The 18,339-nt window shown below is 54.2% G+C and overlaps 2 protein-coding genes across 7 annotated transcripts; both read left to right on the top strand.

Annotated features, from left to right (window-relative positions):
- Positions 1-618: 618 nt before the first annotated feature.
- On the top strand, positions 619-13,433 carry KIF22 (kinesin family member 22; the record flags this gene model as incomplete). The annotated part of the gene is made up of 15 exons (XM_084250203.1): positions 619-681; positions 1,056-1,218; positions 5,054-5,240; positions 7,265-7,392; positions 7,473-7,627; positions 7,835-8,044; positions 8,123-8,353; positions 8,492-8,645; positions 8,744-8,879; positions 10,923-11,091; positions 11,563-11,731; positions 12,134-12,201; positions 12,940-13,152; positions 13,241-13,300; positions 13,386-13,433. 15 exons carry the CDS (start codon positions 619-621, stop codon positions 13,431-13,433), a joined length of 2,154 nt encoding a protein of 717 aa, XP_084106329.1.
- An 863-nt stretch (positions 13,434-14,296) lies between these two features.
- MAZ (MYC associated zinc finger protein) lies at positions 14,297-18,339 on the top strand (the record flags this gene model as incomplete). Of its 6 annotated transcripts, none has more annotated exons than XM_084251167.1 (6): positions 14,297-14,332; positions 14,976-15,062; positions 15,141-15,994; positions 16,378-16,441; positions 16,717-16,888; positions 18,176-18,339. In XM_084251167.1, the coding sequence occupies 6 exons, from the start codon at positions 14,297-14,299 to the stop codon at positions 18,337-18,339; spliced, it is 1,377 nt and encodes a 458-aa protein (XP_084107293.1). The 6 variants fall into 6 exon arrangements, with proteins under 6 accessions (XP_084107293.1, XP_084107292.1, XP_084107294.1 ...); XM_084251166.1 differs by lacking the exon at positions 18,176-18,339 and adding an exon at positions 17,647-17,849; XM_084251168.1 differs by lacking the exon at positions 18,176-18,339 and adding an exon at positions 17,647-17,849 and having other exon boundaries at positions 15,039-15,062.

The following is an 18,339-nucleotide window of genomic DNA, read 5'->3' on the forward strand; positions in this document are numbered from 1 at the left end:
TACATTTTCCTTATTTCCTTTTCTCTTGTAAATAAACCTTTTATTAACCTTTTGTGTGTATCTGTAGTAGAGTATTCATAAGTCCCTTTAAAGCGCGTGGGTGAGGACCCACAGCCAGGAACCCGTTTAATATCGGGGTTGCTCTATAACAGGACCACGGGTGAAGGTGCCTAAGTTACACACGGAGCAAAGCTTTAATGCTCATGCAGCTGTACTGAGTGCAGAATGACAAAGCAAGAAACGTTCCAGCTAGTCTTCTCATCAGCCATGTGATGTGAAGGATACATCTGTTAACTGGGCTGTGCACCTCAGAGTGCTCTCCCCGGTGGCTCAGCAGGTTGAATGCAGCTCGGCTGTCTGCAGCCTCTGCAGTGCGGCTTCGATTACGGTCTGCCAGGGAGATACCCACATGGAGCGGCAGACCTCTCCTGTCTCGCCCGCTGCTCCCCTCAGCAGTGTATTTCAGTCAATCTGCCTGTTCTGTTCCTCGCTCTGTCTCTGGTGGATCCTCTCACTCTCCCGCCCTTCTGGCCTGTACCCCAGCTCTTGTATAAACAAATCTTTAAAAAAAAAAAAAAAAGAGGTCAGCGCAATACGGCTGTCTCCACTCCAGACTGGATGGTCAAGAACCTGAAGAATATGAAGATCCCCGCCATTTGTTCAGAAAAATCCAGTTTCGGGGCAACTTAGTCCTTATTCCTATGCTCGCCTCTTCCGTCCTAAGGTAGTGCAAACTGTATTCCGTTCAGGGGAACTTTGGGATTAAGCGCCTGTGATCACTCACTGCCTGCTTGACTCGTAACAAAATTCGTAATCTGAGGGCGCGAACTCTATGCTATCGAAAACTGATGCCTAGAAACTCGAAGGCCTAAAAGTGTAAGCAGCCCAAGGCCGGGAGCCGGCCGCTCCCCGGCAGCCCAGCAGCCCGCGACGCCGGCGGCGCCTTTTGCTCCGCAGCTGGGGCCCGACGCCCTCCGCTGGGCGGGGCGGGTGTCAAGGCGCGCGCATGCGTCCTCCTCCCGCGGAAATTGTCCCGCGGAGCAATAGCCCAATAGGGGGAGGGACTTCCGGCGCCGAGGGGCCGTGATTGGCGGCGTCTGGGAGCGGGGCGGGGCCCCGGGAAATTCGAACGCGAGAGGCGGGCGCAGGGAGGGAGTGGAGTGGAAGCTGCGGTCCCCGCGCAGCCGAGGCGGTGCGAGATGGCGGCGGCGACTTCAGGTACGCGAGCCCGCCGCGGCGGGCGGGGCGCCGAAGCCTGAAGCCCCGTGTGGCAGCGCGAAGCCTCGGAGTCTTGCCCGGGCTCCGCGCGCTGCCCGGGAGCCCGGAGAGGAGAGAGCGGGGAGCCGGCCGCACGTCGGCGCGCCGCGCCCTTCGCGTCTCCCGGTTTCCTGCTCTCCGCATCCCGAGACGCGGTTTCGCCCCAGTTCCAGCGCTGGTGTTTCGTGTGAGCCCAGCGCGCTTTTCCTCTGTGGGCTTTGTAAATTGGGACCAGGGACCCCATCTTAGGAGGGTACACGGGCACAGGTGGTTACACTGACCGGAGCAACAAAAAGAAAGGAGGTGCAGGCGCTGTGTGTGCGAGGGGTTGTTTGGGGGCGGGGAGCAGGAGGTGTAGGGGGCCCGTCACGGTTCAGAGTGGCGGCACCTGGGGGTGAGTTGACAGCCTGAGCGGCGCTGAGGTCAGGTGAAGGGAAAGAGGGTTCTGTTTTCTTGCGTTGCGGTGCAAGTCAGTGCTGTTTTAGGGCTGGAGGGGCTGGTAGGACACTTATAACCTTATGTTTGTTTATATATGACTCTCCTTGTGGACTGATTCTGGTCAGTGATTGTAGTGAGCAGGTAGAAAAATCCTTTACTGTTTGTCAGCTAGATAAGTAGAATGTCAAGCCCATGTTGCGCCCTTGCTATGTGCCAGGGGCATTGTAAGCAAGCACTTTCTGGTGAGAGGCATTTTATCTCCACATTGTGCTCTGAGGTGGTCACTATTATTGTCCTTGTTTTATGAGTGAGGAAACTGAGGCACAGATGGGCTAAATAACTTGTTCAAAGTTAATAAAATAGTAAAGGTTGGGGTCTGAATTTGCCCTCAGGCAGTATGATTCTAGAGCCTTTGCTCTTAATCGTTATGCCCAATTATATACTATGCCTTCTGAGTACAGAATAGGTCTTGTTACAGTGCTTGAATGAAGTGTCTCTTCCCTAAGGACATTCAAAGTCTGTTTCATTAGATAATCATATAAACAGATTTATCATGAAATGCAATAAAAGATACATAAAAACTACTAGAGTATAGAATTTGAAATAAACCCTTGGGTATTCTGGCAGGACTTGAGGTGAAAGAAAGGTAGAGTTAAGAAAGACTCCCATCTTTGGGCTCCCCGGTGGCGCAGTGGTTGAGCGCTGGGTTGTGAAGCTGCCCGCAGTCTCTGCAGCGCTGGGGCTCTGGTTCGATCCCGGCTGCTCCCCGGCCACCAGAGGAGGGTCCCACATGGCACGCAGACCGCTCCTGCCGCCCGCTGCTCCCCTCAGCAGTGTACTTCGGTCCTTCTGCCTGCTCTGCTCCCCACTCTGGTTCTGGTGAATTCTCTCACCCTCCGTGCTTCTGACTGTACCCAGTGCTTGTATAAATAAATAAATCTTAAAAAAAATCAAAAAAAAAGGAAAGACTCCCATCTTTAGGGTTGGTTCCTGTCATTTATGTTAGAATTTTCCTGGTTGGTGGGCCTCCCTGGTGGCCCAGTGGGTTGAGCACAGCGCTGTGAAGCTGTCCGCAGCCTCTGCATCGCAGGTTCGATTCCTGGGCAGCCAGGGAGATTCCCACATGGCGCGCATGGCAGACCTCTCCTGTCACAAGCCGTTGCTCCCCTCAGCAGTGCTTTTGGTTCGTCTACCTGTTCTGCTCCCCATTCTGTTTCTGGTGAATCCTCTTACCCTCCCGCGCTTCTGGCCTGTACCCCAGCTATTGTATGAATAAAAAATAAATCTTAAAAGAATTTTCCTGGTTGGTATCTAGGAGGGAGGCAATAGAGCATTCTTATTAAATTAAATGAGGCAGTTTTTTTTTTTTTTTTTTTAAAGATCCATTCATCTATGCATACAAGAGCTGGGGTACAGGCCAGAGATGCGGGGGCTGCTGGGGCTGAGACTATTCACCAGAGACAGAGTGGGGAGCAGAACAGGCAGACTAACTGAAATACACTGCTGAGGGGAGCAGCAGGTGAGTCAGGAGAGGTCTGCAGTGCCATGTGGGTTGCTCCGTGGTCGGCCAGGGACCCAACCGTGCTGCAGAGGCTGTGGATCGCTTCACAATGCGGCACCCAACCCCTTGTGCCATGAGGGAGTCCCTAAATGAGACAGATTTTTGAGATGAAAAGATTTAGGTTTAAATTATATGAGCTGCAGTATGGTATGCTCCCACGTAAAATAGCGAAATGCCTTCCTCATAAGACTTTTTTTCTTCAAAATAATTTTGAAGTTTTATCTTCATTGTGCTTTCTGATGATAAAGATTATTTGTGATCTTTTTTTTTTTCCCCTCAAATGACTTAGTTATCAGAAGCAAACTAAATAGGAAGATTGCAATAGAGAGGGGTTGTATGTCAGTACCTTTTGCAAACTGAGCTGGGACATAAAGGGATTGGTGACTGACTCTCAAACTTCTCCTTTCCAAACGGATGCATCCATGATGCTGTTGTTCTTAATGCAAACATTACAACATTACAGAACTGGGTAACAGAAAATAAGCCCACACAATTCCCTCTCAAGAGAAAACCCAATTAGGCGCATGTGTCTATGTAATCATAGGTATGCATTATAAACCCTACATAAGAAGCAGGCACAGAAGAGTCAGGCTGTTTTGACTAGTTTTAAGTAGAAGCAAATGTCGACTCTTTTCAGTCCTCAGAACATGAGGTTCTGGTCCACTATAATTTTGCAATTCAAAATGTGTCCCACCAGCAGCGTTAGCAGCATCATCACCTAGGGTTTGTTAGACATTCAGAATCTCAGGAATTACCCCAGGGGCTGAGTCAAATCTGTATTTAACAAGATCCAAGTTATTTGTGTACACTTTACAGTCAACACCCCACTGGACCTACCCTTAGAGGAAGGAACTTAGAGGCCATACACAGCGTGGCCAGGGTAGGAAAAACTTCCCCTGGACCTACCTGGTGACCCAAGGAGTTAAGTCTCAGCTCCATGAAGCTATCCGCAGCCACTGCAGCATGAGTTCGATCCCCAGCCAGGTAGCTGACCCACGTGGCGCAGCATACCTCTCCTGCCTCGCCCGCTGCTCCCCTCAGCAGTGTATGTCAGTCTGCTTGTTCTGTTCCCCCCTCTGTCTCTGGCGAATCCTCTCGCCCCCCCACACCTCTGGCCTAAAGCCAGTTCTTGTATGCATAAATGAGTGAATGAATGAATAAAACTTCCCCTAAAAAGAGCTGTGGTCCCTGCCTCTCCCAGGGATATCCTCAGGGCCCCAGCCTCCAGCCCTTCTTACCTGCTCTTGTGTAGATTATGGTGCTCCCTAATCTACCAGTATGCTGGGATTTTGTCTTGCTTTTAGGCTTTGTTTATTTCTTTGAAGAGCAAAAAAGGCGAAATGTAGGCTATGGTACAGGTAAGTAATGGCCATATGACTCCAGGCATAAAACACTGAGGTGCTCAGAACAGCTGCTACATCTCTGAACTTCTCCACTGAACCTACCTCTCAGGATTACTGTGAAGATTAAAGTGGGCCTGGCTTATAATCAGTGCTTCATAAGTGTAAATGCGAAATATACAATATGGTTCACAATCTCCAATATATAAATAATCTCTGTCCTCCAACTCCCCTGAGACAAGGTATTTGATTCATCTTCTGTTCGGCTCTCCTTGGCTCACTAACAGGACAGACACAGAGTCCTGCCTCACCAGTTCTCCAAACCTTCAGCATTCAGCTAAATCAAGTACCTGTACCTCCCAAACTCCTACCCTTACCTCTCAGCAAAGCTCTGAACTTCTGCTTTCGCTGTGCTACCATCATACTTCGTGGATAATACTTACCTTCTCTCCTTCAGGAGCTGGTCGCTGTAGACTGAGCAAGACAGGAACTGGCCGGCGCCCACCTCCAGCTCGAGTTAGGGTGGCTGTGCGACTGCGGCCATTTGTTGACGGAGCAAGTGATAACCCCTGTGTACGGGGCCTGGATGGCTGTTCTCTAGAAGTTGCCAATTGGAGGAATCACCAGGAGACTCTCAAATACCAGTAAGGTTCAGGCCATCTTTCCTCCCTTCCCTTCCTCTCCTAGGCCTGCTCACCCTTAGCACTTGTCCTCATGATTTCTCAGATTTACCCCCTCAGGATCCTTGCTCCAGCCTTTTTACAGCTTTGTTCTTTGTTCCCCACACCTTCATTTGTTCATTCAGGAAATGTGCACAGCTGCCTACTGTGATGGGTTCTTTGTGAGGAAGACTGGAGGCTGAATCAGACGCGCATTGTTATTCACAATCTTGGGGAGGAAATAGACTCAGAGTGGAGAAGGAGCAAATGAGGGCAAGGGACTCTGGTTAGGGCCTGGGAGAGGTGTGGAGGCCCATAAAGCAGCCAGCCAGCCCAGGCTGCAGCTGGGTAATGTAACAGAAATCACTCAGATTTGGGGCAGAACTTGCAAGGGTAGCTGCTTTAAGATCCCATAAGAGGGCCCTCCCTGGTGGCGCAGGGGTTAGGCAATGCACTATGAAGCAGTCTGCAGCCTCTGCAGTGTGAGTTCGATCCCCAGCCGGCCGGGGAGCAACCCACATGGCGCAGCAGACCTCTCCTGTCTCGCCCATTGCTCCCCTCAGCAGTGTGTTTCAGTCAGTCTGCCTGTTCTGTTCCCTGCTCTGTCTCTGGTGAATCCTCTCACCCCCCGCATCTCTGGCCTGTACCCCAGCTCTTGTATGCATAAATAAATCTTTAAAAAAAAAAAAATCCCATAAGAGGGCCTCCCTGGTGGCTCAGGGGTTAAAGTCTCAGTGCTATCAAGCTATCACCAGCCACTATCACCTCCCCAGCCAGGGAGCTGACCCACATGGCACAGCAGACCTCTCCTATCTCTCCCGCTGCTCCCCACAGCAGTGTATTTCAGTAGATCCACCTATTCTGCTCCCCACTCTGTCTCTGGTGAATCTTCTCACCCCCCTGCACCTCTGACCTAAACCCCAGTTCCTGTATGTATAAATAAATAAAAATAATTTTTTTTTTTTTTTTTTTTTTTTAAATCTGACTAGAAATTTGAAGTTCAGACTCCTGGCCTGTCATGGTAGGCCGGAGGTGACAAACTGGCCTGCAGGCCAAACCGTAACTAGGAGTCATTTTATAAATGAAGCTTTTTACACAAGGATGCTTTTTTATATGTCTTCTATGACTGCTTTCTGTGTAGCAGAGTTGAGTTGTTGTGAAAGGAAGCATATGGCCCACAATGCCTAAAACATTTCCCTGTTCATGACAATAAAAGAATAGGATTGTTTTCAGTTGGTTGTATTAATGGGGAAAAATGCTTTAGAAACTTCAGTGAATTTACATGTAGTATCCCTAATAGCACTCTTTGCAACAGGCAACAATGGGAAGTAATCCAAATGGCCATCAGCTGATAAAATTATGAAAGAAAAGAAAAAGATAAAATATTTCCTATCTGGCTCTTTACAGAAAGTTCTAGGCCCTTGATAATTTGGCTTCGGTTTTTTCCTTATCCCCCCCAACATATGCCACTCTCTGCTTACAGTAATCCCTGTTGTGGCCTCAGCCACAGTTTCTTCACCAGAGGCCAGTATTGGACAACAGGCATGTTGAATTTGGAGTCATTAGCAACATTCTGTATTTACGTCCTTCTGGTGTACACTTGCTACATATGCTGTGATGTGAAAAAGATGGGGAAGCCTGCCTTTTCGCACCATGTCTTGTCTATGTGCTATTTTTAATACTTAAAATATCTTGCTCTCCTCTCCCAAAATCCTCCCTCTAGCAGAATAAATTACTCTTTCTAGTGCATTCTTATCGTTGTGTCCTGGGTCATAGCAAAGTGTGGGTGTCTGTGTAGCTTATCAAACCGAACTCCTAGAAGCAAGGACATCAGATTCCTCTCTATTCCTGCAGAGAGTGGAGCAGAAAGGGTGTTCAGTAGGTGCTTTTCTGAAGTATTTTTGTGCAAGGAGAGGGGTAGAGATTTTTAAACCCAAAGCCATTATTACCCTGTAAGTCTGGGTAAGAATGGAACCCTCCTTTAACTACCTCCTTTCTCCCGTCTGCAGGTTCGATGCTTTCTATGGGGAGAGGAGCTCTCAGCAGGACATCTATATGGGATCAGTGCAGCCAATATTGAGGCACTTGCTGGAAGGGCAGAATGCCAGTGTGCTTGCCTATGGACCCACAGGGGCAGGTGAGGAAGCGAGGTAGGAAGCTCTGAAAGGGTTAGGGAACAGGGAGGAAAATCTCAAGCTCTGTCTGCTCTTTTCCTAGGGAAGACCCACACAATGCTGGGCAGCCCAGAGCAACCAGGTGTGATTCCCCGGGCTCTCATGGACCTCCTACAGCTCACAAGGGAGGAGGGTGCTGAGGGCCGGCCATGGGCCCTCTCTGTCACTATGTCCTACTTAGAGATCTACCAGGAAAAGGTAAGACCCCACACTTTGGCTGGGGAGGGAAAGGACAGAAGGTCGAAATAGACTTAGTTCTAGAAATGAAACTGCTCTAGCAAGGAGGTAAGACCTGAACAGACCATGGTGGGAATAATGGATGGTAGAACTCTGAGGATTTAGCAGAGAAAACAAATGGGATCCCAGAAAATTCGTAGCTTGTATCCATCTCTCACCACTCAACAGGTATTAGATCTCTTGGCCCCCACATCAGGAGACTTGGTGATACGAGAAGACTGCCGAGGAAACATCTTGATCCCTGGCCTCACGCAGAAGCCCATCACCAGCTTTGCTGATTTTGAGCAGCACTTCCTGCCAGCCACTGGAAATCGAACTGTAGGAGCCACCCGTCTCAACCAGCGCTCCTCGCGCAGTCACGCTGTGCTCCTGGTTAAGGTGAGGCCCACCGACAGCGAGGACCCAAGAAGCCCCTGGAGCCTGGATTAAGCCTGGGGCCCTTGCTCTTGCCCCCAGGTGGACCATCGGGAACGTGTGGCCCCATTCCGCCAGCGGGAGGGGAAGCTCTACCTGATTGACTTGGCTGGCTCAGAGGACAACCGGCGCACGGGCAACAAGGGCCTGCGCCTGAAGGAGAGCGGGGCCATCAACACTTCCCTCTTTGTGCTGGGCAAGGTGGTGGATGCGCTGAACCAGGGCCTCCCTCGTGTGCCTTACCGGGATAGCAAGCTCACTCGCCTGCTGCAGGTCAGGCCACCCATCTCAGGGCAGAGAGGGGCTGGAGGAGGAGCAGGTGCAGGCTTGTTGGGGAGTTGAGGGATCAACATTCAAGGAATGGGAAGATGGGCACCTGACCCGCCACCCTGCCCAACTCCCATCCTTCAGGACTCTCTGGGTGGCTCAGCTCACAGCATCCTCATTGCCAACATTGCCCCTGAGAGACGTTTCTACCTAGACACAGTCTCTGCACTCAACTTTGCTGCCAGGTCAAAGGAGGTGATCAACCGGCCTTTTACCAACGAGAGTCTACAGCCTCATGGTGAGGACTGAGGTTGGAAAGGCCGGGTCTGGATGATTGGGGATTTGCTGAATCCACCAAGCATCAGCACAGACACTGACCATTCCATCTTGCCCTAGTCTTGGCACCTGTTAAACTGTCTCAGAAAGAACTACTAGGCCCATTGGAGGCAAAGAGAGCCCGAGGTCCTGAAGATGAGGAGACTGGGAGTCCTGAGCCCCCAGCAGCCCCCTTCTCTGCTTCCCAGAAACTCAGGTAAACTTGGGGGGCTGGAGAGGGCAGGGTGATAACTCAAGGTCCCTGGACATATTCCCTTTCCTGTTGTGTCTGGGCTCAGTACAGAGCAGCAGTGGGTTTAACTTGTCAAATCTTTGAGTAAAGAGAGCTATGACTGTGTTCCTCTCCCATTAGACTCACCCTACTCTTAAATTCACTCAAATGCCAAGATCAGTCTCTTTGATGCTGCTGCCTAAGGAGGCCTCCTACTTGAGTGCCTAGTCCCCTCCCTTATATTTTCTCTCCTGTTTGGGCAGTCAGCAAAACCTCATATTTTGTGGACTGCTGTTTCAAGGACAAGCGCTTTTGCTTGACTCCAGCAGTAATCTGGATCAGGCCTTTCAGGTCCAGAGGATATGCGCAAAGGAGACAAGAGAGGAAGGGAGATGTCTAGCTGAGACCTCTCAGTCCAGCTTCTCCACGATTCCAGGGAGCTGGCTACTGTCCTAACTTTGCCTTGCTTCTACCCTTAAACCAAACAGCCTCTGTAAGCTAAGTCCCTTCTATATCTGGACAGGTTCAGATAGCCCCACCTCGTGACCCGGGATCCACGAATCCTCAGGTGACTTCGGTTTAGTAGTCTGGCCACCTGACCCTCCCTAATTTCAAGGAGCCAGTTGCAGTTAACTTTGCCCTATTTCTACCTATAGCCCAAATGAAATCTCTCTAAGCTGTATTAAATTCTAAAACTAGGGCCTCCCCGGTGGCGCAGCGGTTGAGCGCTGGGTTGCGAAGCTGCCCGCAGCCTCAGCTGCGCCGGTTCGATCCCTGGATGCTCCCCGGCCACGGGAGGAGGGTCCCTCATGGAGCGCAGACCTCTCCTGCCGCCCGCTGCTCCCCTCAGCAGTGTACTTCGGTCCTTCTGCCTGCTCTGCTCCCTGCTCTGGCTCTGGTGAATTCTCTCACCCTCCCACGCTTCTGACTGTACCCAGTGCTTGTATAAATAAATAAATAAATCTTAAAAAATAAATAAATAAAATAAATTCTAAAACTACTAAATAGAGGTGATCTGAGGAGGCCAAAGATTAGTACATACTCTAGAGAGGCTATTCGGGAAGAATGGCATTCATAAAGGCACTTCACTCAGTCTTACCATTCTCAAGCCATTTGTCAGCAGCTCCCTCTCCTATGTGCACAAGTCCAGAGACACATGCATTGGTATCACATGTGAACAGATAAGGTCTCTGTGAGATAGCACTCAGAGATGGGGCACATCAGGCCTTGACAGACTCTGACCTCCAGGCGCTAATACTTCAGTAAGGACAGTAAGATGGGAATATCATAGGATGAGGAGCTTCTTATTCATGAGAACCTGGGACAAAAGACTTCTGGTGTATACCCATGTTCCGACTAGGCACTTGTACATAGAGAACAAGACAGCTCCTGTCCTTCAGGGGCTAGCTCATGGTGCAGGAAAGAAAATATACAATAAAGCGGGGCATTATGGGAAAGGTGTCATCAAACTTACTTTGAAAGATAATTGAGATCAGATGTGAGGAAGAAAATTCCAGCCAGAAGGAACATATATTAGGCATTATGCTAGATGAACTCAGTCCTCTACTTGAAAAGGCTTTTCCTTCTCCCCACTGGATAAAGGCTTGGCATTGAAGGTAGGTCTCTGGTGCCTTTCCAAGTCTGGCCCAAAGTGATGTTCTCTGTGAGGCTTTCCCCACCTACTCCAAATGAACAGGCACGCAGCCCTTGCTCTCATCTTACCATGGTTTCTTATTTTCTGTCATACAGAGTGCCTCCACTGCAGGGCAGTGATGTCTAGATCCCAAATGCTAATTCTTATCTGATCTGGCATCCCTGAGAGGTTACATGGGCGGGCAGTGATTGATGTCCATTTACCTGATGAAGAAACTACATCCAGAGTCTGGAAGACTTGTTAAGGTTACCCAGCAAGTTAACACTAGGGTTCTGGACTATAGCATACACCAAGTGAGGCAGGATAAGGGGAGTCTTAATGCTTGGAGAGGGTGCTAAGAGAAGAGGTAGGTGGGAACTAACTTCTTTACTCAGTCCTCTACAGAAGCTAAGCAGTATGGATCCGGCTATGCTGGAGCGCCTCATGAGTTTGGACCGTCTGCTAGGCTCCCAGGGGAACCAGGGAACCCCTCTGCTGAGCACCCCCAAGCGCGAACGGATGGTACTCATGAAGACAATGGTGGAGAAAGATTTAGAGATTCAGGTGAGTGTTGGAGAGCTGGAGCACTAGGATTCCTACTGGCCTTGAGAAACAATGCCAGCACCTCTAGGTAGGACACTCAAGACTGAACTAGCATCTAGTTTTCACCCAACACTGGAATCCCTCATTTCTCCAACTTCTGCTTGAATGTCCTCAACATGGCCATACTTTGAAAAATAATTTAGATGTGAGGAGTTGAAAAAATTTTCCAGGTAATTGGAACAAATGTTAGACATTGCTACTTCCTAAATCCTAGTTCAAAATGAGTTTCAACTTTCTGCTAGAACAGTCCTTCCGTCAGTGTTTCTCAAAGAGGCTGGGAAACGGATCACTAGAAAGCTCTTAATTATTTGGGTTACAGTTCTCTCCAGATAGATTCTCCCATTGTCCTGCACACTTTTTCCTCATCCACTGTCCTTCAAGCTGCCTTGAGTTTAGTCCTGGGTCATATCTTTTCTTGATCCTTTCCAACAGAGGCTTAAGATGAAGCAAAAAGAACTGGAAGCCAAGGTGCTGGCCCAGGAGGCTGCAGACCCAAAGGAAAAAGAGAATTGCTCTCCCACAATGCTCCAGCCCCTTGCCCGCCGCATAGTCACAGTGGCTAAACCTCTCAAAAAGGCTATAGTGATGCCCCTACAACTGAGTGAGTTTGACTTTAGGGGCCAGGAGGGTCCAAATAGAGGCCTTAGAAGGGAGGCGGTGTTAGAAGCAGCTGTCTACAAGTCATTCATAGTCTACCATATGCCAGCCCCAGGTGTGTGGAGGGGAGACAGGGAGGGAGGAAGTAGGTGGGGGTTCTGAAGCAGAATGGAATGCTCGGCTCTCAGGCATTTTGTACAATGGGGTAATGGGGTAGACTGGCAAGACAAACTGGGATTACTTAATTTTAAATATGGGTATAAAAAAGGGCATCGGTATGAAAAAGGAAACACAAAATAGGTTAACTCAGGGTGGAGGGGAAATAGGCAATCAAAAATGGGAGAATCAAGTGAATACCAGGGAGGCCTATGGCTTGAATAATTGTAGTTCATTATTCTTGCTTCAGTTCAGGAGCAGGCAGCATCCCCAAATGCGGAGATCCACATCCTGAAGAAGAGAGGTCGAAAAAGAAAGGTGAGAGTAGCTGGAGGCTTAGGCTACATTTGAGGCTAAAGACAGAGGTAGTGATTCTAGTTGGAACAGCACTGGCTGTGGAGTTACCTGTCTGGACAATTAGGAGTAACTTGTAACCCAAGTTGCTTACCCTGTGAATGCAGAGATACCACACAGTGAATTTAGGATGAAATGTAGTAATATGAATGTATCTAGCAGTTTGGGTGCCATCACTTGTTGGAAGGCTGGAAGAACTTCCTAAAAACTTGATATGACATAGAAGAGGAGGGGGCAATTTATATCAAGTACCTTCTCATGTGGTCTCCTAGGGGTGAAGGAAAGCTTTTTTATATATAAATTTGAAAGCAGATTTAAGTGCATACTAGTGCTTTACAATCATTAACTCATTTGTGCTAAACAGCAATAGCTCAAATAGAGATTACCACTCTTTCACAAACCCAAAAAAAGTGACTAGAGGGAAGGGTTTTCGGAGAGACAATACATGGTGGTGAGTGCACCACGGTGGCAATACTGATGGAGGTATCCAAATATTGCATCAATTAAAAGTAAATAAATTTTTTAAAAGATAAGTAAATGGTTTGATATTAAAAAAAAAAAAAAAAAAAAAAAACGACGGGCCAGGGAGGGAGAGAGCTGCCTTTAGAGTCCCATCCTTGGTAGAAAAGTCCAAAGCAGTTTGCTGCCACAGGCTGAACTGCCAACTCTGCTGTTTCTGTCACACCTCCCCCTGCCTCATAGCTTGAGTCCCTGGATGCCTCAGAGCCAGAAGAGAAGACTGAGGATTGCTGGGAGCTGCAGATCAGTCCGGAACTACTGGCCCATGGGCGTAAAAAAATATTAGATCTGCTGAATGAAGGCTCAGCCCGGGATCTGCGTAGCCTGCAGCGCATTGGCCAAAAGAAGGCCCAACTCATCGTGGGCTGGAGGGAGCTCCACGGCCCCTTCAGCCAGGTAATGATTCAGGGTTAAAGAACCCAAGAATGGGGTTGGGGACCCTGGCACCCATTAGGCCCCTTCCCCATCGGTGCTGTCCTGCTAGGTGGAGGATCTGGAACGCGTGGAAGGCATATCCTGGAAACAGATGGAGTCGATCCTGAAGGTGAGCACACAGCTCTGCCCCCTCCTCTTACCCGCCCCTGTCCTGCCCCAGCCCTAACACTGCTGACCCTTTTCCTGTGTTGCAGGCGAACATCCTGTGTCTAGCCGTTGGCCAGCGCTGCGGCCCCGCCTGACTGCCGGCATCTCATCTTACTCCGCCCTAAATGTTTTTTTTTCTTTTAAATCCTTGTATAACCGCGTGTTGTAAATACAGATTTATATTCCGGTGCTTCAGCCTGATTCTTGGGGTGGTGGGGGCGGGGCCGGGGCCGGGGTTTAACTGTCTGGGATGGGCCAAAAGCTCGGCCGGCTCACTCTTGTGGGCGCCATCTTTGGGGAAAAGCGAAAGAGCGCAAGATTGTAAATAAACCGCTGGAGTGGGGAGGAGGAGAGAACGGACGGTGGCTGAAAGGAAGCAAAAAGCTAACGCGAAAGCCCGCGGACAACGACCGTTAGGCGGGCGCGCGCTTAGTTTGGCCCCGCCCCGTCCGTACCCCCGACGCGCGCTCCCCTATTCTCCCGCTCAGCTACGACAGCGGTTTTGTGCGCGTGCGCGCGAAATAACGGCCGCTGGCGGAGGGAGGAGGGGGGTGGATTCTGAAGGGGGGGAAGAGAGAAGCCGCCCTGTCTCCCGCGCGCCCACCACCTGCGCCATCGTCAGCCAATCAGAGGCCGTCTCAGGGGTCTCGCGCTTGGGGCGACTCCGGCTGCTGGGTGGCTCCCCCGTCCCTCCTCCCGCCAGAGTCCCTCTCATACCTCCCCCCTCCCGCTGGCCTCGCGCGCGCTCGCGCTCGCGCCCGCTCCAGCCTCCTGTGTGTCCTCGCGCCCCCCGCCCGCCCTCCCCGCGCGCAGTGTGCTCCGCTCCCCCCACCCTCCTCCTCCTCCCCCCTCCCGCCCGCCCCGCGCGCCTCCTCCCCGGGTTCCCCCTCCCCCACCGCCGCCTCCTCCTCCTCCCGCCCCAGGGTGAGCGCGAGCCACCTCCCTCCCTCCCTCCGCCATGGATCCCAGCAACTGGAGCAGCTTCATCTTCCAGGTAACAACCCCCTCCCCCCGCCCCCACCCCCCCTTCCCACACCCCCTCCCGCCCGCCCTCCCTCCCGTCCCACCCCCCCTCCGCGCGCCCGGTGCGCGCGCAGCTGTCCCCCTCCCTCCCTCGCGCCCTCCCCCGCCCTCCCCGAGGCGCCGGCTGGGCGCGCGCGCGGCGGGGGCCGAGGCTGCTCCCTCGCTCCCCCCACCCCGCCCCGCCAGGCTCCAACCGCCGCCGCCGCCGCCGCCGCCGCCACCGCCGCCGCCGCCCGGGCCCCCGCCCCCGGCCCCCGGCCCCGTGGGGCCTCCCGCCCCCACCCAGGGGGCGTCGCCGCCGCCGCCGCCGCCGCGCTCCGCGGCCCGCAAGGCGCCCTCCTTCCCTCCCTCCCGCCGGCCGGGGTGCGCGGGCGGCGGGGCGGCCCGCGGGCCATGCGTGCGGCGCGGCCCTGCGCGGCCGGCCGGGGGCGGCGCCCCGAGCCCGGGCCCCGCGCGGCCCGCGCCCCCGGCCCCCGCTGAGCCCTGGGGGCCCCGCCGTGGCCGAGGCCATGTTCCCCGTGTTCCCTTGCACGCTGCTGGCCCCCCCCTTCCCCGTGCTGGGCCTGGACTCCCGGGGGGTGGGCGGCCTCATGAACTCCTTCCCGCCACCTCAGGGTCACGCCCAGAACCCCCTGCAGGTCGGGGCTGAGCTCCAGTCCCGCTTCTTTGCGTCCCAGGGCTGCGCCCAGAGTCCATTCCAGGTGAGTAGGGGCCGGCCGGGCTGGGCCGGGCAGGCGCCGACCCGCGGCCGCGGCCCACACGGCGCCTTGTCTCCGCAGGCCGCGCCGGCGCCCCCGCCCGCACCCCAGGCCCCGGCGGCCGAGCCCCTCCAGGTGGACTTGCTCCCGGTGCTCGCCGCCGCCCAGGAGTCGGCCGCGGCCGCCGCCGCCGCCGCCGCTGCCGCCGCCGCCGCCGCCGTTGCTGCCGCACCCCCGGCCCCGGCCGCCGCCTCCACAGTGGACACAGCGGCTCTGAAGCAGCCCCCGGCGCCCCCGCCGCCGCCCCCGCCGGTGTCGGCGCCCGCGGCCGAGGCCGCGCCCCCTGTCTCTGCCGCCAGCATCGCCGCGGCGGCCACCGCCGTCGTAGCCCCGACCTCGACGGTCGCGGTGGCCCCGGTCGCCTCTGCCTTGGAGAAGAAGACAAAGAGCAAGGGGCCCTACATCTGCGCCCTGTGCGCCAAGGAGTTCAAGAACGGCTACAACCTCCGGCGGCACGAGGCCATCCACACGGGCGCCAAGGCCGGCCGGGTCCCCTCGGGTGCTATGAAGATGCCCACCATGGTGCCCCTGAGCCTCCTGAGCGTGCCTCAGCTGAGCGGAGCCGGCGGGGGAGGGGGAGAAGCGGGCGCTGGTGGCGGGGCGGCCGCAGTGGCCGCCGGCGGCGTGGTGACCACCACGGCCTCCGGAAAGCGCATCCGGAAGAACCACGCCTGCGAGATGTGCGGCAAGGCCTTCCGCGACGTCTACCACCTGAACCGGCACAAGCTGTCGCACTCGGACGAGAAGCCCTACCAGTGCCCGGTGTGCCAGCAGCGCTTCAAGCGCAAGGACCGCATGAGCTACCACGTGCGCTCACATGACGGCGCTGTGCACAAGCCCTACAACTGCTCCCACTGTGGCAAGAGCTTCTCCCGGTGTGCACGGGGCTCGGCCGCCCGCTCGGCGGGTGGGGAGGGAGGGAGGGACGCTCAGGAGGTGGCCTGGCCTTGGCTGGTGGGGAGGGAGGTGGCTGCTGAGGATGGGGAACGGAGCCACTCCCAGGGAGGAGGGAGGAGAACCTCTCCTGGTTTCTAGGGAGCAGGGGGTGGTACTTAGCGGAGGAGGTGGGTCCTTTGGTTGGGGAGAGGAGGAGGACTTGGAGCCCGCTGGGCTTGAGGGGAGGGATTTCCTGCCTAACTGGGATTCTTAAGTCCCTGGCTTGGGCGAAAAGACTGGGAGGGCCCTTGTAGCTAGTTAGACAGACTTGGGGGCACCTCCACACCCCAGGCCCCTAACCCCAACCCCAACGTATCCCCAGGCCGGATCACCTCAACAGTCACGTCAGACAAGTGCACTCAACAGAACGGCCCTTCAAATGTGAGGTAGGAAGCTCACCGCCTCCTGTCCGGGTTTTCATGATTTTGATCCTCATTGTAGCTGTCTGAGTTCAGCCTCTCAGACCCCCTTTTTCTCTTTCTTCTTTTTGCTTTTTCACTCCATTTTCTCATCCCTTCTTCAAGGCCTCATCATCTCACTCCCATTTCCTACAGATCAAAGATCCCCAAGGCTCTGATTCCTTTAACCTCTTGCCCCCCTCTCCCCACTCCCCGAAGCTTTAACTCTCCTGACACCCCCCACGCCCCTCCCCCCTCCCCAGAAATGTGAGGCAGCTTTTGCTACGAAGGACCGGCTGCGGGCGCACACAGTACGACACGAGGAGAAAGTGCCATGTCATGTGTGTGGCAAGATGCTGAGCTCAGCTTATATCTCGGACCACATGAAGGTGCACAGCCAGGGCCCTCACCATGTCTGTGAGCTCTGCAACAAAGGTACATGCCAAGGGATGCCGGGAGGTCCAGGGATAAAGGGTGGGGACAAAGCTAGTGGCCCTTCCAGATGTGGGTTAAAGGTGTAGCCAAGAACTGGTGGCATCTGGAGCTCTTTGGGAAGCAAATGGAGCAGCATAGGGACGACAGCACCATTAACTTCTAAGGAAGTGGTCATGACTGGAGAAGATCTGCTAGTCAACATCGGGTGTGCTTGGGGAAAATGGGTGGGACACGAGGGCTTGGGGGAAGGAGTGGTCAAAAGAGCCAGTTCCCAAGGGTGGGAAGGCAAAGGTTTCAGCTCTGCAGCCGCAGCTTCTCATCTTTGGTTCCTGGGGCAAGTGGAGTACATGGGCCGGGGGTATAACAGGCACATTCCTTAAACACTCATTTCTTCACCGAGTAACTGGGCTGAGACTGTGGGGCACTGGAGGGAGGGGACACAGCCGTCTCTGCTGAGGGTCACCCTAGGTATCAGTGTTCTGTCCCATGGGTGAGATTTCCCCCGCTGCCATGGAGGATGGGCTCTGAGGTACACCGAGGCCAAGAAGCCAACACCACTCACCTGGGCCCTAAGGTCAGGGAATGGGCTTTGCCCCACTAACCCCAATGGAGTAGTTGGCCCCAGGCTACCAAGGATCTGGCGGGAGGAGGACAGGGCCAAATGAGGAGGGCATCCCCAGCCTAGGAGAACAACCCCGTCTCTGGGGTCTCCACCTGGCTGACCCCCATCCCCCCCCCAATCCACCCCCCCCCCATAGGCTTCACCACGGCAGCATACCTGCGCATCCACGCGGTGAAGGACCATGGGCTCCAGGCCCCGCGGGCTGACCGCATCCTGTGCAAGCTGTGCAGCGTGCACTGCAAGACCCCTGCCCAGCTGGCCGGCCACATGCAGACCCATCTGGGGGGGGCCGCCCCCCCTGTCCCAGGAGACGCCCCCCAGCCACAGCCCACCTGCTGAGGGGGACCCCGCACCCACCAGGCAAGGCGTGGGGCATGGCTGGGGGGGGTTGGATGGGGTGTGGGGGACGAAGGGGCTCAAAGGGCCCACTAGGGGATCTCAGGCAGGCCAGGGATGTCCATTTATCACTGAAGTTAGGGAGACTTCTGGGGACAGGGAGGGCCCTACAGGAGAACTGGGTAAGGATGCAGGCTAAAGCCTCTGGGGACCAAATAGGAAGTGAGCAACGGCTGTGTCCCAGGGGAGGGATTCTGGAAAGAGTATGGAGCCAGGGGTAAGGCTCTTGCCATTTAGATCTTGCTGTGATCTGATATCTCACTGTGCAGGTACTGGTGAGGTGTGTCCCATGGCAGCGGCGGCGGCGGCAGCAGCGGCGGCGGCGGCGGCGGCAGCAGCAGCAGTGGCAGCGCCTCCCACAGCTGTGGGCTCCCTCTCTGGGGCTGAGGGGGTGCCCGTGAGCTCTCAGCCACTTCCCTCCCAGCCCTGGTGA

The sequence above is a fragment of the Talpa europaea genome (assembly GCF_964194135.1).
Source record: "Talpa europaea genome assembly, chromosome: 12".
Taxonomy (NCBI): domain Eukaryota; kingdom Metazoa; phylum Chordata; class Mammalia; order Eulipotyphla; family Talpidae; genus Talpa; species Talpa europaea.